Source organism: Salvelinus fontinalis, chromosome 29, assembly GCF_029448725.1.
Source record: "Salvelinus fontinalis isolate EN_2023a chromosome 29, ASM2944872v1, whole genome shotgun sequence".
In the NCBI taxonomy this organism is placed as follows: domain Eukaryota; kingdom Metazoa; phylum Chordata; class Actinopteri; order Salmoniformes; family Salmonidae; genus Salvelinus; species Salvelinus fontinalis.
In genome coordinates this window covers 12,900,832-12,926,337 of record NC_074693.1, presented here as the reverse complement: position 1 = coordinate 12,926,337, position 25,506 = coordinate 12,900,832, and the positions used below count along the sequence as shown (strand labels likewise).

At 42.7% G+C, this 25,506-nt stretch overlaps 1 protein-coding gene across 1 annotated transcript in view; it reads right to left on the bottom strand.

The window, feature by feature from the left end:
• Positions 1-983: 983 nt before the first annotated feature.
• The window catches only part of LOC129827440 (complexin-2), a 49,332-nt gene continuing 24,809 nt past the window's right edge, over positions 984-25,506 (bottom strand). Inside the window, exons 2-4 of the mRNA XM_055888291.1 lie at positions 22,491-22,641; positions 13,221-13,408; positions 984-9,261 (exon numbers count right to left, since the gene is read on the bottom strand). Coding sequence (XP_055744266.1) covers positions 9,064-9,261; positions 13,221-13,408; positions 22,491-22,521 — 417 coding nt within the window. The 5' untranslated portion in view covers positions 22,522-22,641 and the 3' untranslated portion in view covers positions 984-9,063. The remainder of the gene's footprint in view (positions 9,262-13,220; positions 13,409-22,490; positions 22,642-25,506) is intronic.

Genomic DNA, 25,506 nt, shown 5'->3' with positions numbered 1-25,506 from the left:
AGAGGCGGCAGGTAGCCTAATGGTTAGAGTGTAGGGGAGGCAGGTAGCCTAGTGGTTAGAGTGTAGGGGCGGCAGGTAGTCTAGTGGTTAGAGTGTAGGGGCGGCAGGTAGTCTAGTGGTTAGAGTGTAGGGGAGGCAGGTAGCCTATTGGTTAGAGTGTAGGTGCGGCAGGTAGCCTCGTGGTTAGAGTGTAGGGGCGGCAGGTAGCCTAGTGGTTAGAGTGTAGGGGCGGCAGGTAGTCTAGTGGTTAGAGTGTGGGGGCGGCAGGTAGCCTAGTGGTTAGAGTGTAGGGGCGGCAGGTAGTCTAGTGGTTAGAGTGTGGGGGCGGCAGGTAGCCTAGTGGTTAGAGTGTAGGGGCGGCAGGTAGTCTAGTGGTTAGAGTGTAGGGGCGGCAGGTAGCCTTAGGGTTTAGAGTGTAGGTGCGGCAGGTAGCCTAGTGGTTAGAGTGTGGGGGCGGCAGGTAGCCTAGTGGTTAGAGTGTAGAGGCGGCAGGTAGTCTAGTGGTTAGAGTGTAGGGGTGGCAGATAGTCTAGTGGTTAGAGTGTGGGGGCGGCAGGTAGCCTAGTGGTTAGAGTGTAGGGGCGGCAGGTAGCCTAGCGGTTAGAGTGTAGAGGCGGCAGGTAGTCTAGTGGTTAGGGTGTGGGGGCGGCAGGTAGTCTAGTGGTTAGAGTGTAGGGGTGGCAGGTAGCCTAGTGGTTAGAGTGTAGGGGCGGCAGGTAGTCTAGTGGTTTGCACGTTGGGCCAGTAACCGAAAGGCTGTTGGATTGAATCTCAGAGTTGACAAGGTAAAATTCTGTCGTTCTGCCCCTGAACAAGGCAGTTAACCCACTGTTCCTAAGCCGTCATTGAAAATAAGAATTTGTTCTTAAACTGACTTGCCTAGTTAAATAAAGGTTAAATATGAAATAAAAAAATATGTAAATGAGTAATACATTTACATATACTGTTCGCTCATAATGAGAAGAATCTTCAAAATCATCCAATAAGATTTTTTTAGAAACACTTTTATTTGTTATGCATTTTAATTTCCCCAAAATATGATGTTTCATTGATGAGTGATTTGGTTCCACATAAGAGTATATGACATGCAGATAAGGACATTATACATTTTTTACATAAAACTATACCGTTTTACATTCTCATCCTGAATGTATTATTGAGAAGAAAAGAAAATCCTCAAACGGACAAAAATGATCATAATTTTTATTTCCCTTTTTAGAACATCAATGCCAGTCACATTGAAACAGTACCACAACGGTGAGCCACATAGAGAATGTTCTTAAAGACAGGTTGACACAATGACTGATCCCAGAACATTTTCTCTCTCCACAGGGAAAGGTAGAAGATATTTTAGTGTAAATATCAAAACATTGGAATGTATTTAAGGTTTAGCGTTTGGTTAGCCTTTCACATTAGCGTTAGTTGTACATCCTCAGTCAGGCAGATCGTAATACAACGGAATACATGGCTGAAATGGAACCCTAGAATCACTTAGAAAAAAAAATGTTTTTTATCTAGAACCTAAAAAGGGTTTTACGTCTGTCCCCATAGGATAACCCTTTGAATAACCCTATTTAGTTCAAGGTAGAACCCTTTTGGTTGCAGATACAATTAGTTTGGGTTCCATTTCGAACCCTTTTCACAGAGGGTTCTACTTGGAACCCTAAAGGGTTCTACCTGGAACTAAAAAGGTTTATTTTATGTGGACAGCCGAAGAACCCTTTTGGAACCCTTTTTACTAAGAGTGTAGTGCCCTACTTTTGACCAGTTATAGGGTACCATAGCGCTAACAGGCAGTGGCCATTTTCTCAAGACTGGACTGCATGCATGGTGGGATTCTTTCTGTGCTTTGTTTCACACCCATGTTCGGCAGGACAACAGTGTGGCTACTTATACGCTTAGAAAAACAGCTGACAGGTGTTAGGCAACATCAAAGAGATGTAACAACAGTCCAGTCATTCAAATAAAAGTCACACATCAATCTCAATAACGTCTACCGTTTGACAGACAATAAAGTGGATAGGAGTGCACTATTTTAAAGGTTTATTCTGAAACAGGATGTGTGATCCGATCTTAAACCCTGACCACATTCGAAATCTCCCCATATGATTGCACGAACATCTCTCCAAAAATGATCTATCCATTTAAAAAAAAAAAATCTATCTTTCAAACAATTATGTATCTCTCTGACACTAATTATACATTTTATTATAGTTTTATATAATGATCACGTCATTTATTTATTTTAAATATCACCATACCCATCGTTCATCGTTTTGACATAAACATGATGTCAAGTAAAACACTCATCCTGTCTTTGGACAAAGTGCACCCATGACAGTTAAGGTTTGGAATGTTTTTGAATATAGGCATCCCATTTATTTAAAATTGACTAAATAATCCAGTCTTTCAATATCAGACCTTTGTTACCTCAGACCTGATATTGTTTTTATTTTCCTTCAATTCTGAGGGAGTAATCCTGAACCATAATCCCAAAACTACTGTCAAGTTGAAAGTAATTTACAGGAGAAAAGTTATAATTCTTCTGTTTTTCCACCTTTCAAATTAAATTAATGCAATCGAACATTTCACCAGGGCTGGGCTCAGTTCCATTTCAAAAATAGGAATGTTCTTGTGTAATACCAGAGGACACATATCTATATTATTAAATCACTCCATCTGAGAGCTTAATGAGTCTTGTGTTCCTGGCCTTGCTAATATTATAGGTCAGAAGGACAATAATAAATATTATTTCCACACCATTTCATGCAACCAAAATAATGAAATACCTAGTAAACATTACCAGAACAAGCATTGTTTGTGACAGATGTACTCATCTATGTGAAAATTAAATGATAATAGCCCTTTGCAAAAAAGGCAGTTCACATCATGCTGTGGTGCCTTGAGAATATGCCAGAGAGAGATAGAGGAGAGAGGAAGAGAGAGAGAGAGGAAGAGAGAGAGAGAAAGGGGAGAGAGAGAGAGAGGAGAGAGGAAGAGAGAGAGAGGAAGAGAGAGAGAAAGGGGAGAGAGAAAGAGAGGGGAGAGAGAGAGCGGGGGGATAGAGAGAGGAAAATACAGAGAGAGAGAAAGGGGAGAGAGAGAGAAAGGGGAGAGAGAGAGGGAAAGAGAGAGGAAGAGAGAGAGAAAGGGGAGAGAGGGGGGGGGGTAGAGAGAGGAAAAGAGAGAGAGGAGAGAGAGGAAGAGAGAGAGAAAGGGGAGAGAGAGGATAATAGACAGATGAAATATGGCTATTTTTCCTGTTTGACAAACCCTACTCTAAACAATTACAGGAGGAAAGTGTGAGTATCCTAGTTGAAGTTTGGACACGGATTTATGCCCCTATCCCAGCCAGGGACAATCACCCAACCATCATATTCACTAATATGCAGCAGCAAGACATAGAGAAATATGCATTATAATTGTAAAGCCATATTGGAACCACTCAGACATGTTCCATACATTGCCGTAATTACAAGAGTATGTTTACAACTGGGGCAGAAGTATGAGCTGGATGCTGCTTGGAATAGATGCTATCATCAATATACACATGATGTTTGATTTACTGCATATAGTACGTCCCCGGGCAGAATATGTGGAGGAAACATATATGTTATCTGAACTACAGGTATTGGGATGAAGACAACAAAAAACCTTTACAACATGTTGTTCAAATGGTCTGTAATAAGGAGAGAAAATCCGCATGGCAACATATCCTGTCTGGACTTTACTTGGCAGTGGCACACTATCTCTGTGACGTGTGTTATGTAGTTCAGGATATAGGAGAAACCTGTAGGTCACCGCCATTAGAAGCAGCATGTTAATTAGTCAATGCATACCTGTTGTTTCCCCCAGTTTGGGGTTAACATACAGTAAGTGTCGTTGAATATGAATTATATCATTCTGATGGTTTATAAAAGTCTCAGTAAAGGTAGGGTTAAAAGCCACCTTCTGTAAACGTTGTTTTTTTGTCATGAAATGAATTGTATCATCACGTGAGAGGGCAGGTCTGGTTGAGCAAACATAATTAATAGCATTTGGAGATGTTATAGCAGTAGGATGTTGTAGGGCCAGGTGTTATAGCAGTAGGATGTTGTAGGGCCAGGTGTTATAGCAGTAGGATGTTATAAGGCCAGGTGTTATAGCAGTAGGATGTTATAAGGCCAGGTGTTATAGCAGTATGATGTTATAGGACCAGGTGTTATAGCAGTAGGATGTTATAGGGCCAGGTGTTTTAGCAGTAGGATGTTATAGGGTAAGGTGTTTTAGCAGTAGGATGTTATAGCAGTAGGATGTTATAGGGCCAGGTGTTTTAGCAGTAGGATGTTATAGGGCCAGGTGTTTTAGCAGTAGGATGTTATAGCAGTAGGATGTTATAGGGCCAGGTGTTTTAGCAGTAGGATGTTATAGCAGTAGGATGTTATAGGGCCAGGTGTTTTAGCAGTAGGATGTTATAGGGCCAGGTGTTTTAGCAGTAGGATGTTATAGGGTCAGGTGTTATAGCAGTAGGATATTATAGGGCCAGGTGTTTTAGCAGTAGGATGTTATAAGGCCAGGTGTTATAGCAGTAGGATGTTATAGGGCCTGGTGTTTTAGCAGTAGGATGTTATAGCAGTAGGATGTTATAAGGCCAGGTGTTTTAGCAGTAGGATGTTATAGCAGTAGGATGTTATAGGGTCAGGTGTTTTAGCAGTAGGATGTTATAGCAGTAGGATGTTATAAGGCCAGGTGTTATAGCAGTAGGATGTTATAGGGCCAGGTGTTATAGCAGTAGGATGTTATAAGGCCAGGTGTTTTAGCAGTAGGATGTTATAAGGCCAGGTGTTATAGCAGTAGGATGTTGTAGAGCCTGGTGTTTTAGCAGTAGGATGTTATAGGGTCAGGTGTTATAGCAGTAGGATGTTATAGGGTCAGGTGTTATAGCAGTAGGATGTTATAGCAGTAGGATGTTATAGCAGTAGGATGTTATAGGGTCAGGTGTTATAGCAGTAGGATGTTATAGGGTCAGGTGTTATAGCAGTAGGATGTTATAGGGCCTTGTGTTATAGCAGTAGGATGTTATAGCAGTAGGATGTTATAGGGTCAGGTGTTATAGCAGTAGGATGTTATAGGGTCAGGTGTTATAGCAGTAGGATGTTATAGGGCCTTGTGTTATAGCAGTAGGATGTTATAGCAGTAGGATGTTATAGGGTCAGGTGTTATAGCAGTAGGATGTTATAGGGCCAGGTGTTTTAGCAGTAGGATGTTATAGGGCCAGGTGTTATAGCAGTAGGATGTTATAGGGCCAGGTGTTTTAGCAGTAGGATGTTATAGCAGTAGGATGTTATAGGGTACGGTGTTTTAGCAGTAGGATGTTTTAGCAGTAGGATGTTATAGGGCCAGGTGTTTTAGCAGTAGGATGTTTTAGCAGTAGGATGTTATAGGGCCAGGTGTTTTAGTAGTAGGATGTTGTAGGGCCTGGTGTTTTAGCAGTAGGATGTTATAGCAGTAGGATGTTGTAGGGTCAGGTGTTTTAGCAGTAGGATGTTATAGGGCCTTGTGTTATAGCAGTAGGATGTTATAGGGCCAGGTGTTTTAGCAGTAGGATGTTATAGGGCCAGGTGTTTTAGCAGTAGGATGTTATAGGGCCTTGTGTTATAGCAGTAGGATGTTATAGCAGTAGGATGTTATAGGGCCAGGTGTTATAGCAGTAGGATGTTATAGGGCCAGGTGTTATAGCAGTAGGATGTTATAGGGCCAGGTGTTTTAGCAGTAGGATGTTATAGGGCCAGGTGTTTTAGCAGTAGGATGTTATAGGGCCTTGTGTTATAGCAGTAGGATGTTATAGCAGTAGGATGTTATAGGGCCAGGTGTTATAGCAGTAGGATGTTATAGGGCCAGGTGTTTTAGCAGTAGGATGTTATAGGGCCAGGTGTTTTAGCAGTCGGATGTTATAGGGACAGGTGTTTTAGCAGTAGGATGTTATAAGGCCTTGTGTTATATCAGTAGGATGTTATAGCAGTAGGATGTTATAGGGTCAGGTGTTTTAGGAATACGTTTTACAGCAAAAGGTATTCATTTTTGGGCTGTGTTCGAAAAAGTATTCTTTATCGGGAGCTGAATGAAAGTACGAGATGGAGTTACATGATGGAGATAGATAGAAACACAGACACCTGTTCTAATTAGACATGCAGCACTACTGATAGCATTGCCAGAGCCCTAACAATTCAGTCTGTCATCAACAAACTCTTATTCTGTATGTGATCGACACACTGAGAATCTACAACAACCCAAACTTATGAATCTAGTAAACAGATTCTGTTGCCGGGAGACTACTACATAAACAGGCCATCTTTTGTGTTGTAGTATTTGGTGTGAATTTCCCCCCCCCTATGTTCCTATAGCGATAAGAAAGGAATGTGTTAAGTATTTCTTTAGACATATGGCACAACCATTCGAGCCTGGTTAGAGATTTTGCACACACGATTCAAAGACACTTATAAACAGGGACTGTATAAATCAACAACATGGTATCACGTCACTATAGAAAGACACACATATAGTATAAACAAACATACATACAGTATAGTACATAGACATCCTTACAATGACTTCATCATTTTCTCCTCGTCTTTTCTTTGCGTATACACTTGTATATTGTACACATTAGGATACAGTTGGTGAGAAGGGTTTAGACAAATAGGTAGATAGTGTAACGGAACTGCACTTTTTTTCTTTACAGAAAAATAAAAATTCAACATTGACTTATAATTGTTATAGTTTTTGGTGTGTGATCATTACAGTCTCAACAATATGCCTTTACCTAGTGAAAAACCCTATCACACCTACAAAAAACAAACAAAAAAACGAATAATTTACTCATAACCTGTGATTATTTAAATGTTTATTTTCGTTTTTCGAATATATTAATCTTCAATGTCATGTAGCCACGTACGTTATATGAAAAATATGAGCATTTCTGACAATTAAACTTCACAGGGTTTGGTCTTTGGAAAGTGTATCCCAAAATGACATCAATATCTTCATAAAAACTATATGTTGCCACTGAATTTCCTGCCATTTCCTACTGAAATCAACAAGACCGGACCACTTCCTTAGTTCCGGACAATTTCCGTAGTTAGTGGGGACGAAATAAATGATCATGTTTTTTCAGTATCTTTGGATATTGATGATTCAAACACTACTAATGCGATTTTCTCTCAGGATAACAAGGAATTTATTTAGGTCAATTTATTAACTATTAAATAAATAAAAACGTTTAAATTCCATTTAACATTGCTTACTATTTCATAATAGCCTCCAAAATAATGAGTTAAACAAGTACCTTGTGTAAAACAGACATGTGTTATGGGAGGTGGGTAGTGAAATGAGGACATACGCAGTATTGCCTACCTCATGTTTGATTGTCTTTGGACTGCACTAATCACCAACTGTTAAATATGATGTTGACTAAATCATTTTCATAGAACTGGGCTTGTTTTTATTCTTCTCTACACTGAATATGAATCTGTTGTATTCTATGGATAATCTGAGTGTATAATGTTGAATATGAATCTTGTGTATTCTCTGGATAATCTGAGTGTATAATGTTGAATGTGAATCTTGTGTATTCTATGGATAAACTGAGTGTATAATGTTGAATGTGAATCGTGTGTATTCTATGGATAAACTGAGTGTATAATGTTGAATGTGAATCGTGTGTATTCTATGGATAATCTGAGTGTATAATGTTGAATATGAATCGTGTGTATTCTATGGATAAACTGAGTGTATAATGTTGAATGTGAATTGTGTGTATTCTATGGATAATCTGAGTGTATAATGTTGAATATGAATCGTGTGTATTCTATGGATAATCTGAGTGTATAATGTTGAATATGTATCTTGTGTATTCTATGGATAATCTGAGTGTATAATGTTGAATGTGAATCGTGTGTATTCTATGGATAATCTGAGTGTATAATGTTGAATGTGAATCGTGTGTATTCTATGGATAATCTGAGTGTATAATGTTGAATATGAATCGTGTGTATTCTATGGATAAACTGAGTGTATAATGTTGAATGTGAATCGTGTGTATTCTATGGATAATCTGAGTGTATAATGTTGAATGTGAATCGTGTGTATTCTGTGGATAATCTGAGTGTATAACGTTGACGGGGTGACCTTTGTTTATAATGCAACGTTGAGTAAAGATGGTTTCTCTCACAAAATGCAGTCTGTCAGGCTGATAATCTCTTATATTTAATCTGGGAAAATGAGAGATGTTTTATATTAGTCAGGAATTTAAAGGGCAATCAAATATTCCAGTTGCCTTAGTGTTTCATAGAATAAGAAGGCATGGGATCAGCTCTATTCGTACAGCCAGACTAACAATAAATACATACGTCATAATGTGGCATGTTTGCATCCTTTTAAGACAAACAGCATATTACAAAGTTTCAATGATATCATCAAATGACTTCAACGAGACCCTCATTTAACAGTTCCCCCGTTGGAGGAAGTCCTACGAAGGCACAGTCTAAACTAACTAAACTGGTGTTCTCAAAAAGACCTAGAATAGAATATCCACTTCCCATACAGTTACAGTAGCTTACTTACTATAAAAATAGAAAAAGCCAGTGAATAAAAAAAAAAAAAGCGCTCCATCAGATAAGTGTCGGCAGGAATGCCCATTGAAGTGTCCATTAGTACAGTGGATTGAACCCTGCTCTCTAATGCATGGCTGGACAGAAACTCCATACCCCAGTTAATACCAATGGCCAACCAATCCAAATGCATCTACCTGGTGCGGTGGATCTATATACCAATGTTGGAATGTTAGATAAGTGGAGAAAAAACAAAACATAAACTTAGTCGGCGGGTTGAGAGACCGACGAAAAGCTGTGGGTAGATATATAACCACATTGTGTCTAGTCAGAGTAAGAAAACAACAAATACTTCTGTAAAGGCAGTGAATGGCCGTTTGGCAAGAACCCCTTCTACCCTCTCCCCAGTCCCAGATCTCCCCTCCCTCTCCCCCTGGCTGGACCGAACCATGTGTTGTGGTTGTCGATGTGTTCATTACTTCTTGAACATGTCCTTTAGAGGTCCAGGGAGGAACTTGAGGACGGTGTCCAGAATGCTCTCCTCGTCCTCGTCGTCCTCGTCTCCGCACCCGGCTGGGATGGCCTTCTTGGCGCGCGTCAGAGACCCCTCACAGGCCTGCTCCATGGCTGCCTTCTCCTCCGCCTCCTTCTCCTCCTTCTTCTTCAGGCCATACTGCGTGGATAAAGGGCACAGAGATAACAATATATGAGGATGTCACTTTCAAAAGAGTAACACCCCCACACCCCCCTCTTGAGATCAAATGGTGTTCCACAAGGATTGATTCTTGCACGTACAATGCCTTCAGAAAGTATTCACACCCCTTGACTTTTTCCACATTTTGTTATGTTACAGGTTGTTATTAAATATCGTTAAATATTGTTATTTTAATGCTGCTGTTTAATTATCAGTTATTTTTATTTTCTATTTTCTATTTTTTTAGTTAGCAATTATTTTACTTTTTAAAGCATTGTTGGTTTTAATGGCTTGTAAGTAAGCATTTCACTGTAAGATCTACACCTGTTTCGGCGCATTCGGCGCATGTGACAAATAAAATATGATTTGATTTGATACAGCCTGAATTTAAAATGGATAAAATGTAGATTTTTTTTCTCTCACTGGCCTACAGAAAATAGCCATAGTGTCACGCCCCGGCCATAGAGAGCCCTTGTTTCTCTATGGTGTAGGAGGTCAGGGCGTGACTAAGGGGTTTTCTAGTTTATATTTTCTATGTTGGTGTTTTGTATGATTCCCAATTAGAGGCAGCTGGTAATCGTTGTCTCTAATTGGGGATCATATTTAAGTAGCTATTTTTCCCACATGTGTTTGTGGGATATTATTTTGTGTTTATGCATGTGCACCACTTAGTCAGTCACGTTCGTTTATTTGATTTATTGTTTTGCTTTAAGTTTCACTTTTGAAATAAATATGTGGAACTCAATATCTGCTGCGCCTTGGTCCCGTTCTTACGACAACCGTGACACATAATGTCAAAGTGGAATTATGTTTTTAGATTTTTTTAAACAAATTCTTTTAAAATGATAAGCTAAAATGTCTTGAGTCAATAAGTATTTAACCCCTTTGCTATGGCAGCCTAAATACACTGCTCAAAAAAATAAAGGGAACACTTAAACAACACAATGTAACTCCAAGTCAATCACACTTCTGTGAAATCAAACTGTCCACTTAGGAAGCAACACTGATTGACAATAAATGTCACATGCTGTTGTGCAAATGGAATAGACAAAAGGTGGAAATTATAGGCAATTAGCAAGACACCCCCCAAAACAGGAGTGATTCTGCAGGTGGTGACCACAGACCACTTCTCAGTTCCTATGCTTCCTGGCTGATGTTTTGGTCACTTTTGAATGCTGGCGGTGCTCTCACTCTAGTGGTAGCATGAGACGGAGTCTACAACCCACACAAGTGGCTCAGGTAGTGCAGTTCATCCAGGATGGCACATCAATGCGAACTGTGGCAAAAAGGTTTGCTGTGTCTGTCAGCGTAGTGTCCAGAGCATGCAGGCGCTACCAGGAGACAGGCCAGTACATCAGGAGACGTGGAGGAGGCCGTAGGAGGGCAACAACCCAGCAGCAGGACCGCTACCTCCGCCTTAGTGCAAGGAGGAGCACTGCCAGAGCCCTGCAAAATGACCTCCAGTAGGCCACAAATGTGCATGTGTCAGCATATGGTCTCACAAGGGGTCTGAGGATCTCATCTCGGTACCTAATGGCAGTCAGGCTACCTCTGGCGAGCACATGGAGGGCTGTGCGGCCCCACAAAGAAATGCCACCCCACACCATGACTGACCCATCGCCAAACCGGTCATGCTGGAGGATGTTGCAGGCAGCAGAACGTTCTCCACGTTGTCTCCAGACTCTGTCACGTCTGTCACATGTGCTCAGTGTGAACCTGCTTTCATCTGTGAAGAGCACAGGGCGCCAGTGGCGAATTTGCCAATCGTGGTGTTCTCTGGCAAATGCCAAACGTCCTGCACGGTGTTGGGCTGTAAGCACAACCCCCACCTGTGGACGTCGGGCCCTCATACCACCCTCATGGAGTCTGTTTCTGACCGTTTGAGCAGACACATGCACATTTGTGGCCTGCTGGAGGTCATTTTGCAGGGCTCTGGCAGTGCACCTCCTTGCACTAAGGCGGAGGTAGCGGTCCTGCTGCTGGGTTGTTGCCCTCCTACGGCCTCCTCCACGTCTCCTGATGTACTGGCCTGTCTCCTGGTAGCGCCTGCATGCTCTGGACACTACGCTGACAGACAGAGCAAACCTTTTTGCCACAGTTCGCATTGATGTGCCATCCTGGATGAACTGCACTACCTGAGCCACTTGTGTGGGTTGTAGACTCCGTCTCATGCTACCACTAGAGTGAGAGCACTGCCAGCATTCAAAAGTGACCAAAACATCAGCCAGGAAGCATAGGAACTGAGAAGTGGTCTGTGGTCACCACCTGCAGAATCACTCCTGTTTTGGGGGGTGTCTTGCTAATTGCCTATAATTTCCACCTTTTGTCTATTCCATTTGCACAACAGCATGTGAAATTTATTGTCAATCAGTGTTGCTTCCTAAGTGGACAGTTTGATTTCACAGAAGTGTGATTGACTTGGAGTTACATTGTGTTGTTTAAGTGTTCCCTTTATTTTTTTGAGCAGTGTATGTCCAGGAGTATAAAATATGCTTAAAAAGTCACAATAAGTTGCATGGACTCACTCTATGCAATATTAGTGTTTAACATCATTTTTGAATTACTACCTCACTGTACCCCACACATACAGTTATCTGTAAGGTCCCTCAGTAGAGCAGTGAATTTCAAACACAGATTCAACCACAAAGACCAGGGAGGTTTCCATGCAAAGAAGGGCACCTATTGGTAGATGGGTAAACATTTTAAAACGCAGCCATTGAATATGCCTTTGAGAATGTTGAAGTTGTTAATTAGACTTAAAGTCACTACAAAGATACAGGCGTCCTTCCTAACTCAGTTGCCGGAGAACAATGAAACTGCTCAGGGATTTCACCATGAGGCCAATTTAAAACAGTTACAGAGTTTAATGGCTGTGATAAAACACTGAGGGTGGATCAACAACATTGTAGTTACTCCCCAATACTAAATTGACAGAGTGAAAAGATGAAAGCCTGTACAGAATACAAATATTCCAAAACATGCATCCTGTTTGCAACAAGGCTCTACTGCAAAAAAAATTGTAAGAGTAATTCACTTTTCGTCCTGAATACAAAATGTTATGTTTGGGGCAATACAACACATTACTGAGTACCACTCTCCATATTTTAAAGCCAGGTGGTGGCTGCATCATGTTATGGGTATGCTTGTAATCGTTAAGGAATGGGGAGTTTTTTTGGATAAAAAATAACGGGAATGGAGCTAAGCACAGGCAAAATCCTAGAGGAAAATCTGGTTCAGTCTGCTTTCCACCAGACACTGGGAAATGAATTCACCTTTCAGCAGGACAATAACTTAAAACACAAGGTTAAATACACACTGGAGTTGCTTACCAAGAAGAGTGTCGGAGCTACAGCTTGGACTTAAATCTATTTGAAACTCTATGGCAAGACCTGAAAACGGTTGTCTAGCAACAACCAATTTGACAGAGCATGAAGAATTTTGAAAATAACAATTGGCAAATATTGTACAATCCAGGTGTGTAAAGCTCGTAGAGACTTAGCCAGACAGTCTCACAGCTGGAATTGCTGCCAAAGGTGCTTCTACAAAGTATTGACTCAGGGGTGTGAATACTTATGTAAATGAGATATTTCTGTATTTCATTTTCAATAAATTTGCCAACATTTTAAAATGTGTCATTATGGGGTATTGTGTGTAGATGGGTGAGGGTAAAAAAATCGATTGAATCTATTTTGAATTCAGGCTGTAACACAACAAAATGTGGAACAAGTCAAGGGGTGTGAATACTTTCTGAACGAACTGTATATTATTGATAGTTGACATTAAAAGGGCAATCTGGGATTCAAAGAACTGTACAAAGTACTTTTTTAGGTGTAGTATACAGCTGAAGGATGGGGCTGGAGTAATGTAATGGTTTTATAAGGGGGTACATTGAATGTAAAATAGTTTCTGAGTAGTTTGTGGACTGCTGCAGTGCTCACCTTGTCCCTGATGGACTGCCGTACTACTTCTCTTTCTGCCTCCATTTTCCGGTGCTTATCCTTCCTCTCCTCCTCCTGTTGTCTCAGAGCCTCCTGTCTCTCCTCCTCTTCCTCCTTCTTCTTCTTTGCGGTCTCTGGATCCTTCTCCTCCTCTCCGCCTAACATTTTCCCCATGTCTTTAGTGGCCCCTGGAGGAAGCAGTCACACACACAGAGCCTGAAGTCATTCAGTTAAAATACAATACAATACACTTCTATTTGTCCATCTGCTACCAAACCAAATCCTACAGCCACAACCTGCCACCTGTCTCACTGGTCTAACTGTCATACTGTATCAGCAACCTGTCTCACTGGTCTTACTGACATACTGTATCAGGAACCTGTCTCACTGGTCTAACTGACATACTGTATCAGGAACCCGTCTCACTGGTCTAACTGACATACTGTATCAGGAACCTGTCTCACTGGTCTAACTGACATACTGTATCAGGAACCCGTCTCACTGGTCTAACTGACATACTGTATCAGGAACCTGTCTCACTGGTCGAACTGACATACTGTATCAGGAACCTGTCTCACTGGTCTAACTGACATACTGTATCAGGAACCTGTCTCACTGGTCTTACTGACATACTGTATCAGGAACCTGTCTCACTGGTCTAACTGACATACTGTATCAGGAACCTGTCTCACTGGTCTAACTGACATACTGTATCAGGAACCTGTCTCACTGGTCTTACTGACATACTGTATCAGGAACCCGTCTCACTGGTCTAACTGATATACTGTATCAGGAACCTGTCTCACTGGTCTAACTGACATACTGTATCAGGAACCTGTCTCACTGGTCTAACTGACATACTGTATCAGGAACCTGTCTCACTGGTCTAACTGATATACTGTATCAGCAACCTGTCTCACTGGTCTAACTGACATACTGTATCAGGAACCTGTCTCACTGGTCTAACTGATATACTGTATCAGCAACCTGTCTCACTGGTCTAACTGATATACTGTATCAGGAACCTGTCTCACTGGTCTAACTGATATACTGTATCAGGAACCTGTCTCACTGGTCTAACTGATATACTGTATCAGGAACCTGTCTCACTGGTCTAACTGATATACTGTATCAGCAGCCCAACTGTGGGTCTGTAAAGGTCCAGTAGAGTACAGTAGAGTAAGGATGAAATATAGAGACATTCCCAATTCCAATAATGGAAACTTGCTAGGGATAAAATAATGGTGTATAGACTTCACTTGTAAAACTAGTGCACCAGCCAGTCTAGTTTAAAAGGTCTTTGTCATCTTGTAATCAGTAGTGACCGAAATGTCCTGACTCGTAGCACGTGGCAGCTCCCTAGTGACTATAACACAACGATTTCTCCCAGTGTATCGATATTGTTGTTGTTACCAGAGTCAGATCAATAATAAACACAGCATCACCTGAGTGACTATGAATTATGTATATAACAGCAGAGTTCAAACTTTACCCTGGAATTGATCTACTGCTCTGACACAGGAAGAGGCAGGCCAAGTTACTGCTCTGAAACAGGAAGAGGCTGGCCGCAGGCCAAGTTACTGCTCTGACACAGGAAGAGGCTGGCCGCAGACCAAGTTACTGCTCTGAAACAGGAAGAGGCTGGCCGCAGACCAAGTTACTGCTCTGACACAGGAAGAGGCTGGCCGCAGACCAAGTTACTGCTCTGAAACAGGAAGAGGCTGGCCGCAGACCAAGTTACTACTCTGAAACAGGAAGAAGCTGGCCGCAGACCAAGTTACTGCTCTGACACAGGATGAAGCTGGCCGCAGTCCAAGTTACTGTTCTGAAACAGGAAGAGGCTGGCTGCAGGCCAAGTTACTGCTCTGAAACAGGAAGAGGCTGGCCGCAGACCAAGTTACTGCTCTGAAACAGGAATAGGCTGGCCGCAGACCAAGTTACTACTCTGAAACAGGAAGAAGCTGGCCGCAGACCAAGTTACTGCTCTGAAACAGGAATAGGCTGGCCGCAGACCAAGTTACTACTCTGAAACAGGAAGAAGCTGGCCGCAGACCAAGTTACTGCTCTGAAACAGGAATAGGCTGGCCGCAGACCAAGTTACTACTCTGAAACAGGAAGAAGCTGGCCGCAGACCAAGTTACTGCTCTGACACAGGATGAAGCTGGCCGCAGTCCAAGTTACTGTTCTGAAACAGGAAGAGGCTGGCTGCAGGCCAAGTTACTGCTCTGACACAGGAAGTTACTGGCCACCAGGAGCCAATAGATCCACCTGAAGCCCCTGGAGAGCAGGGTTAAAGGTCACTCTGGAGAACCTGGAGAGCAGGGTTAAAGGTCACTCTGGAGCACCTGCAGAGCAGGGTTAAAGGTCACTCTGGAGCACCTGGAGAGCAGGGTTAAATGTCACTCTGGAGCACCTGGAGAGCAGGGTTAAAGGTCACTCTGGATCCCCTGGGAGCAGGGTTAAAGGTCACTCTGAAGCCCCTGGGGAGCAGGTTTAAAGGTCACTCTGGAGCACCTGGAGAGCAGGTTTAAAGGTCACCCTGGAGCACCTGGAGAGCAGGTTTAAAGGTCACTCTGGAGCACCTGGAGAGCAGGGTGAAAGGACCCCTTGGAGGGCAGGGTTAAAGGTCAATCTGGAGCACCTGGAGAGCAGGGTGAAAGGACCCCTTGGAGGGCAGGGTTAAAGGTCAATCTGGAGCACCTGGAGAGCAGGGTTAAAGGTCACTGCGCACTGTTAGCGCCCAACTGCTTTCAAATCTATAGCCCCCACAGACTATGGCACTACTACCCCATGATAACAAATGTAAACAACTGTCACGTCTAATCCCTCTCCCCCTCTCTGGTGCTCGTTGTCACCAGTTTTCTCATTATTACGCATACCTGTCACTATCGTTACGTGCACCTGCGCCTCATGACACTCACCTGGACTCCATCCCCTTCCTGATTACCTCCCCTATATCTGTCACTCCCCTTGGTTCTTTCCTCAGGTGTTATTGGTTCTGTTTCTGTTTCATGTCTTTATGCTTTTTGTGTTTCTTGTTTTGCTCCATGTTCGTATATTTCTTAAATGATTCACTCCCTGAACTTGCTTCCCGACTCCCAGCGTACACGTTACAGAATAACGCCTCACCAAGGGAAACATCAGGGAGTGTTTCTTTGTTTTTTGTTAGTGTAGGTGACATCGGGTCCGGGTGTCGCTACCGTAGCAACCGGGGATGCCTCAGCTGGCTCGTCAGGCTTCCATGCCTCCTGGTCCCCGGGACGGTCCCTCTGGTCGGTGTTCTGCGGCTGGTGCCGCGTGTCAGGGAGGGGGTACTGTTACGTATACTCCCTCTCCGGCGCTCCAGGTCACCAGGCTGCTCATTATTACGCACATAGTTACACACACCAGCGCCTCCTCAGACTCACCTGGCCTCCATCACCTGCCTGATTACCTTCCCTATATATGTCACTCCCTTTGATTCTTTCTCTAGGCTTACTGTTTCTGTTCCGTTGTTTCATGTCTGTATGCTACTTGTGTTTGTTGTTTTGTTCCTTGTGTTTACTAAAGTCACTCCCTGTTTTTGCTTCCCGACTCCCAGCGTACACATTACAGAACAACGCCTCACCAAGGGGAAGCATCAGGGATTTATTTATTTTTACTGGTGACGTCAGGTTGTCCAGGTGCCGCTGCCGAAGCAACCGGGGATGCCTCAGCTGGCTCGTCAGGCTTCCGCGCCTCAGCCGGATCGTCAGGCTCCCGCGCCTCAGCCGGATCGTTCAGGCTGCCGCGCCTCAGCCGGATCGTTCAGGCTGCCGGGCCTCAGCCGGATCGTTCAGGCTGCCGGGCCTCAGCCGGATCGTCAGGCTCCCGCGCCTCAGCCGGATCGTCAGGCTCCCGTGCCTGAGCTGGCTCTATAGGTTCCTGCACTTTAGCCGGCTCCACAGTTTGAGATTTGCAATGTTCTGAAACGTTGCACCCTAATGGAATTATTATTCATGTCTTTGATACTGCTTAGGTCACACATACTGCATGATTATCTCTCCAAGTAAAGGTCTTGATCTTGATTTAATGAAGAGTGGTGAATTCCCTTCTTAGCACGCAAATGCTACTTTCAAGTTTCAAGAATGAGATATTAATCAATTAGGCCTATGCTAATTCAGTTAAGGTCCATGTATGTCTTTAAAGTAAAAAGAGAGGGTGGTCATAGTGAGATTCCCATAAACTGTGGCTATGAATGCAATTTGTATTGTATACAGTATAAACAAAGATGTGGTTCCACCATTCTTAAAGGCCCAGTGCAGTCAAAAATGTGATTTACCTGTGTTTTATATATATTTCCACACTATAAGGTTGGAATGATACTGTGAAATTGTGAAAATTATGATAATGCGCTTTCAATGCTTGAAAAAAATGCCTGAAATGTCTGCCTTTTTTGGTGGGATGAAGTTTTGGCCTGTCTGGTGACATCACCAGTCGGTAAATTTTGTTAATAGACCAATCAGAAAGAGAGTTCAAAATTTCTCTGCCAATAACAGCTAGTTTTCAGTTTTACCCTTCTCACTCAGACCACTCCCAGACTGTCCGAGCAAAATTATTGCTTGAGAAATTGCTTTCTGCTAAGAAGCTACTTTTGTTTATTTTTGACCATTTTAATTGAAAACAATCACAGTAAGGCTCGTCATTTTTACCCAGAAATGATTTGATATTGAGATTAAAACGGCTGTATTGGGCCTTTAGATAAAGGTGTGGCTGTGGTGCTACGTGGGTATGTCAAATGTACTTTTATTTAACCTTTATTTAACTAGGCAAGTCAGTTAAGAACACATTCTTATTTACAATGACGGCCTACCCCGGCCAAACCCGGACAACACTGGGCCAATTGTGCGCCTCCCAATTAGACCCGGTTGTGATTCAGCTTGGATTCGAACCGGGGTGTCTGTAGTGACGCCTCTATCACTGAGATGCAGTGCCTTAAACTGCTGCACCACTCGGGAGTCTTAATGTAAACATGTTATCATTAATTAGACTGTTAAGAGAGACAGTCTCTCTCCATTGGATATCAGTGTCATTGTCCCATGTGTTCAGCTTGTCCTACAACATTCCATTAGTAGTTGGGTCACCAAATTTCCTTGCACACAAATAATGAATTTCTGGAGCTCGAGTGGCCTCCCTTCATACACTCTTTGCTCTTGATGGTCATTCCTTTATTATACCTCAATTGTATAATCTCACAAAGCTCTCGTTTGATCTATTCAGAGGATGGTTTGTCCCAGACTGGATGTCACCTCTTATGAATCACCATAAGTAACCCTTAGACTTCATGGCACACAACGTGTTTGTCTAGTCTAGTGAGAACATAGAGACAGACAGAGAGATGGAGAGAGAGAGAGAGAGAGAGAGAGAGAGAAAGAGAGAGAGAGGGAGAGAGAGAGAGAGAGGGAGAGAGAGAGAGAACATGGCCCATCGGCTTCCACAGTCTGCTAGTCGGAAAACTGACGCTGCTGAATAATTTGTTAGGAATGGGGGGGGGGGGGGGGGGGGGGGGGGGTTGAAGAATGGAACTCATTTGAATAATGGATGGCCCTCATTGGTAAATCATGCTCTCGCATGTCTAAAGTAAACTTAAATGTTGGACACTTTGGGATGAACTTTTAAAAATGATCACCAGCATCACGAAGAGCTCATGAAGATGTACTGTAGTTAGGGGCACCCTATTTATTACATAGCGCACTTCTTTTGATCAGAGACTTATGAGCCCTGGCCAAAAGAAGTGCACTATGTAGGAAATAGGGTGCTATTTCTGCTGTAGACTACAGTTGATCATGCATGTACAGAGCGGCTTTGTACACTAGCTATCTGGGGGGTTTCTATGATCCAGGAGAAGTAACATACCTGAGTTCTAATACCATTACAGGTATTCTAATACCATTACAGGTATTCTAATACCATTACAGGTATTCTAAGACCATTACAGGAATTCTAATACCATTACAGGTATTCTAATACCATTACAGGAATTCTAATACCATTACATGTATTCTAATACTATTACAGTAGGTATCTGGACTGTTAGCATCATAGCATAACAAATAACATGCGCGGTGAAGATATAGCATCTGAGTGAGCTGGTTATGACTATGAGCTATTGTGCATCTCAAAAGGAACCATTTTCTCTATAGAGTGTACTACTTTTGACCAGAGCTCTATGGGGCCCTTGTCTGAATTAGTGCACTATTTAGGGAATAGGGTTCTATCTCGGACACCTACAGTGCCCTCAGAAAGTTCAGACCCCTTGACTCTTTCCACAGTTTGTTACGTTACAGCCTTATTCTAAAATGTATTAAATAAATAAAAATGCTCATCAATCTACAAACAATATCCCATAATGACAAAGCAAAAACAAGTTTTTAGAAATGTTTGCAAAGGTACAAAAGTATAGGTACATTTTGTTTGCGCCCACATTTTCATAAATATGTCTACACACGGTATTAAAATGTGTCTCTTATCTGTCAACTGTGTCCACGTTGGGACCAGATTTCCTGGTCCCTCCCTGTTTGCAAATGATTTGACAGCTATTCTTTTTCAAAATAATATGTAATTTATTTATTTGAAGACACATATTGATGCCATAAGTCAATGGTGCCACCAATGATTTTAGAAGGCGAGATAATGACGATTTAAAGGTTTTCACCTCCAGAGGTGGTCAGGAAGATCTGATCACAATCAGATCATAATGCATTTTTTTAATCATCTACACCTGTCTGACAATGTGTCCGCAATCAGAATGAGATCAGGACAAAGGATACATGTCAGAACCAGGTATAAACAGGGCTTTAGTCTTCTCTCCATGTTTTGACCTGCTGTAGTTACTGCTCGGCCGTCTGTCTGTCTGTCTGTCTGTCTGTCTGTCTGTCTGGAGACTGATTGAAACAGGCACGCAAATAGCACTCTCTGCTAATCTATTGTGGTCAGTCAGAGAGCCTGATGAACCAATATCTAATTAACTATGCAGCGATGCAAAGCAATCCCAGGCCAGAGGCTAGGATCCATGCGGAGATCTGTGTGAGATGCTGGAAGCAAGCAACACATCACATCCAGTTTATTTCCAATGATATCAGTCAAAGCTAAATGTGATAGAGAAGTGGAAAAATAGGACTTTATGTTAATGCGCAGAATGTACTATTTTGACATTTTGAAATCTTGGGACGAAAAGGTTCTATTTGCAAAATGATGAATCTGAGATAATTGGCTTTATTTTTAATAAAACCTTTATTTAACTAGGCAAGTCAGTTAAGAACAAATTCTTATTTACAATAACGGCCTACGCCAGCCAAACCCGGACGACGCTGGGCCAGTTGACGCACCGCCCTATGGGGCTCCCAATCACGGCCGGTTGTGATACAGCCAGGATTCGAACCAGGGTGTCTGTAGTGACGCCTTTAGCACTGAGACGCAGTGCCTTAGACCACTGTGCCACTCGGGAGCCCATTGGTTTGAACGGTGTCAGCAATTTTTATATTGTATTCTTTTGAACTTAACATGGAATAAGGTATTTAGAGTACTATATGCTGTAGGTAGAGAACATTGAACAGAAAATGGTTATGTCAATAACTACATTTTGACAAAAATGTAGATAAAACCTTATAGTACCTAACTCTCCATTTAGAATATTTTCAAGTCTTATCTGAAGAAAGCCCCCCAGTCCCCCGGCCCACCAGCCCCCCAGCACAACCCCAGTCTCCCAGTCCCCCGCCCCCAGACCTCCAGCCCCCCAGTCCCCTGGCCCCCCAGTCTCCCAGTCCCTCGCCCCCCCCCAGTTCCCCAGACCTCCAGCCCCCCAGCACAACCCCAGCCACCCAGTCCCCCGACCCACCAGTCCCCCAGTCCCCAGCTGCAGCCTCAGGCCCCCATCAATCCCCCATTCCCAGCCCAATTAAATTACATTCTGCATCCAGGCCAGACCAACCAAATGAAAGGTCACCGCATGGCCACAGCCTCTTCCAGAAAGGCAATTTGATCCAAGCCTGTCAGAGGAGAGGGGGATTAGGATTGGCAGGCGAGGTATACTTTTAATTTTACTACCCATAGTCATTCCACCGATTAATCCAAATTAGGATGTTGATTTAACAATGCATTGACCTTTAGACAGAGTTCATCCACAGTGACAAGTTAATCTACACAGCATATAGATATAAATGATGGAGCTGTATCTGAGTATATAGGTTAAAATGACTATAGATATAAATGATGGAGGTCTATCTGAGTCTATAGGTTAAAATGACTATAGATATAAATGATGGAGGTCTATCTGAGTCTATAGGTTAAAATGACTATAGATATAAATGATGGAGGTCTATCTGAGTCTATAGGTTAAAATGACTATAGATATAAATGATGGAGGTCTATCTGAGTCTATAGGTTAAAATGACTATAGATATAAAGGATGGAGGTCTATCTGAGTCTATAGGTTAAAATGACTATAGATATAAATGATGGAGGTCTATCTGAGTCTATAGGTTAAAATGACTATAGATATAAATGAAGGAGGTCTATCTGAGTCTATAGGTTAAAATGACTATAGATATAAATGATGGAGGTCTATCTGAGTCTATAGGTTAAAATGACTATAGATATAAATGATGGAGGTCTATCTGAGTCTATAGGTTAAAATGACTATAGATATAAATGATGGAGGTCTATCTGAGTCTATAGGTTGAGTTGACTATAGATATAAATGATTGAGGTCTATCTGAGTCTATAGGTTGAGTTGATTATAGATATAAATGATTGAGGTCTATCTGAGTCTATAGGTTGAGTTGATTATAGATATAAATGATGGAGGTCTATCTGAGTCTATAGGTTGAGTTGACTATAGATATAAATGATGGAGGTCTATCTGAGTCTATAGGTTGAGTTGACTATAGATATAAATGATAGAGGTCTATCTGAGTCTATAGGTTGAGGTGACTATAGCTTCCCTCTGAGACCTAAAACCAGAAACCGGTCATAAATTGTGACCGTTTAATTCCTCGATAGTGATCATAGCTTTACATTACAGTATATTGTCTACAATAAATTTACCAGGCAGCTTGTTTGACTTGTTTATAGTTTAGCAGTTCTTCCAAATCCAAATTCAGTTTGTATTTTCTATAGCAATACATTTGTACTTTGATGCAATGATCAAGATGTCAAGAGGTACGTGCTCCCCTGAGTACAAACATCAGATCACATGGCGAACAGATGTCCATAATATTGCCACGTTCATATAGCAGCGTATACAGTACTTACCACCTAGGGCTTGCTTCATCACAAAATTCATGGTTCCTTCTGATACGCTGGTCTTCTACAGACAAACACAACTCTGCATGTAGCCGCCCCTTCTTTACCAGATCTCTGTTGCCTTCCTCAGTCTGTGTGAGTGTTTACCTCTTGATCCAAGCTGAGGAGAGAGAAGAGGGAGAGGAGGGAGAAAGGAGAGATAGGAGAGAGAGGAGGGATGAGAGATAGGAGAGAGAGAGGAGAGATAGGAGAGATAGGAGAGAGAGAGGAGAGATAGGAGAGAGAAAGGAGAGAGAAGGGAGAGAGAGGAGGGAGGAGAGATAGGAGAGAGAGAGGAGATAGGAGAGAGAGAGGAGATAGGAGAGAGAAGGGAGAGAGAGATGAGAGAGAAGGGAGAGAGAGGAGGGAGGAGAGATAGGAGAGAGAAATGAGAAAGAAAGGAGAGAGAAAGGAGAGAGGAGAGAGAGGAGAGAAAGGAGAGAGAGGAGAGGTGAGAGGAGAGAGAGGAAAGAGAAAAGAGAGAGAGGAGAAAGAGGAGAGGAAAGGAGAGAGAGGAGAGAGAAAAGAGAGAGGAGAGAGAAAAGAGAGAGGAGAGAGGAGAGAGAGGAGAGAGAAAGGAGATAAAGGAGAGAGAGGAAAGAAAAAGGAGAGAGGAAAGAGAGAGAGGAGAGATGAGAGGAGAGAAGAGATGAGAGAGAAGAGAGGAGAGAGAGAAGAGAGAGGAAAGAGAGGAGAGAGAGGAGAGGAGCGAGGAGAGAGAGAGAAAGGAAAGAGAGGGGAGTGAGAGAAAGGAGAGTGAGGAGAGAGAGGAGAGAGAGAGATGAGAGAGATGAGAGAGGGGAGAGGAAAGGAGAGAGAGGAGAGAAATAAACAATGAAAGACAAAACAGTTTACTGGAAGATGTTAACAAAGGATATGGACAGTGGCTAGGTACAGTATGGTTGAGGTAGTAGGGTGTGTGTGTCGGTGTGTGTGTGTGTGTGTGTGTGTGTGTGTGTGTGTGTGTGTGTGTGTGTGTGTGTGTGTGTGTGTGTGTGTGTGTGTGGTTGCAGAGCATAAAGATGTATCAATCTCTATGTTGTGGAGGATACATCTATGTCAGTATCTCATCACTGAGCTCTAATAGAACAGAGTATATTTCCTGCTACAGTAAACCATCGGTGCTGCTGGATATTTCACCTCCTAGATGTCCCTCTGGTCCCCCTTTGAAAGACAATCCCGTTCCCCAGAACAGCCAGGATCAATAGTAAGGTACTCTCCTGTGTTAAAATATTACAGAATACTCTATGCTTGAGACCCAGGGGGTTAAGGGTGTTTGAGACCCAGGGGGTTAAGGGTGTTTGAGACCCAGGGGGTTAAGGGTGTTTGAGACCCAGGAGGTTAAGGGTGCTTGAGACCCAGGGGGTTAAGGGTGCTTGAAACCCAGGGTGTTAAGGGTGTTTGAGACCCAGGGGGTGTTTGAGACCCAGGGGGTGCTTGAGAGACCCAGGGGTGCTTGAGACCCAGGGGGTTAAGAGTGCTTGAGACCCAGGGGGTTAAGAGTGCTTGAAACCCAGGGGGTTAAGGGTGTTTGAGACCCAGGGGGTTAAGGGTGTTTGAGACCCAGGGGGTTAAGGGTGTTTGAGACCCAGGGGGTTAAGGGTGTTTGAGACCCAGGGGGTTAAGGGTGCTTGAGACCCAGGGGGTTAAGGGTGCTTGAGACCCAGGGAGTTAAGGGTGCTTGAGACCCAGGGAGGTAAGGGTGCTTGAGACCCAGGGAGTTAAGGGTGCTTGAGACCCAGGGGGTTAAGAGAAGAGCCTCATGTACATAAACACACAGTTGGCTTGATTAGCTCCAGTCAACAGATGTAGAGATGTAGGCTTGCATCCCAAATGGAACCTCATTCCCTATACAGTACACTACTCTTATGGCTCTGGTCAAAAGTAGTGCACTATGTAGGGAATAGGATGCCATTTGGGACGTAACCATATTCTACAGGGCATCAGCACTGAGCTGAGTGCTTTCACTGCATTAGCCCCTGCTACTATTCATCTGGACGAGGTATCTCTTTGAGGAGCAGTCAACAGAAAAACGTTAGAATAAAGTGTAGTGCCAACAGCCAACTACATTAGAATAGAGGGCTTTTCATGTTCTGCTTGCTTGTTGATGTAGAGTAGAACTCTATGCAAGTGTAGACGGTTGTTGACTGTACAACCTCAGGAAGTCAATCCAGACCATATTAATAGTTTCCTTATTTAAAAAAAAATATATATACTGTATATATCAACGGCAAACTTGATGACTCTAAAATGTTTCACGTTAATAGGCCCTTGTGAAGTGGATTTACAAAGGATTTAAAATGGACACGTAAAATGTTATTTGTTGATTGATCAATAACTCAGTTGTCTCTTAAACCAATCCCTTAGCTCTGGTATCATTTGAACTGATGGTTCATGAAAATACGTAGTTTTTTTTTTAAATATCCAAGATGGAGGAAAATCTATCCTAATGGACCGTATGGGTTATTGAGGCAAATCTGTTCAGCATGAGGAAAGACACCTACATACAAAGTTTCAAGTCTATTGGTGGTATTCAAAGTTGAGGGTCGCAGAAAAACTGCAGTGGGGTCATCAAATATATATATACAGTATATACACTATACATACAAAAGTATGTGGACACCCCTTCAAATTAGTGGATTTGGCTATTTCAGCAACACTCATTGTTGACAGGTGTATAAAATCGAGCAAACAGCCATGCAATCTCCATAGACAAACATTGGCATTATTATGGCCTTGCTGAAGAGCTCAGTGATTTTCAACGTGGCACCGTCATAGGATGCTACCTTTCCAACAAGTCAGTTTGTCAAATTTCTGCTCTGCTAGAGCTGCCCTGGTCAACTGTAAGTGCTGTTATTGTGAAGTGGAAACGTCTAGGAGCAACAACGGCTCAGCTGCGGAGTGGTAGGCCACACAAGCTCACAGAACGGGACCGCCGAGTGCTGAAGCGCGCAGCGCGTAAAAATCGTCTGTCCTCGGTTGGAAC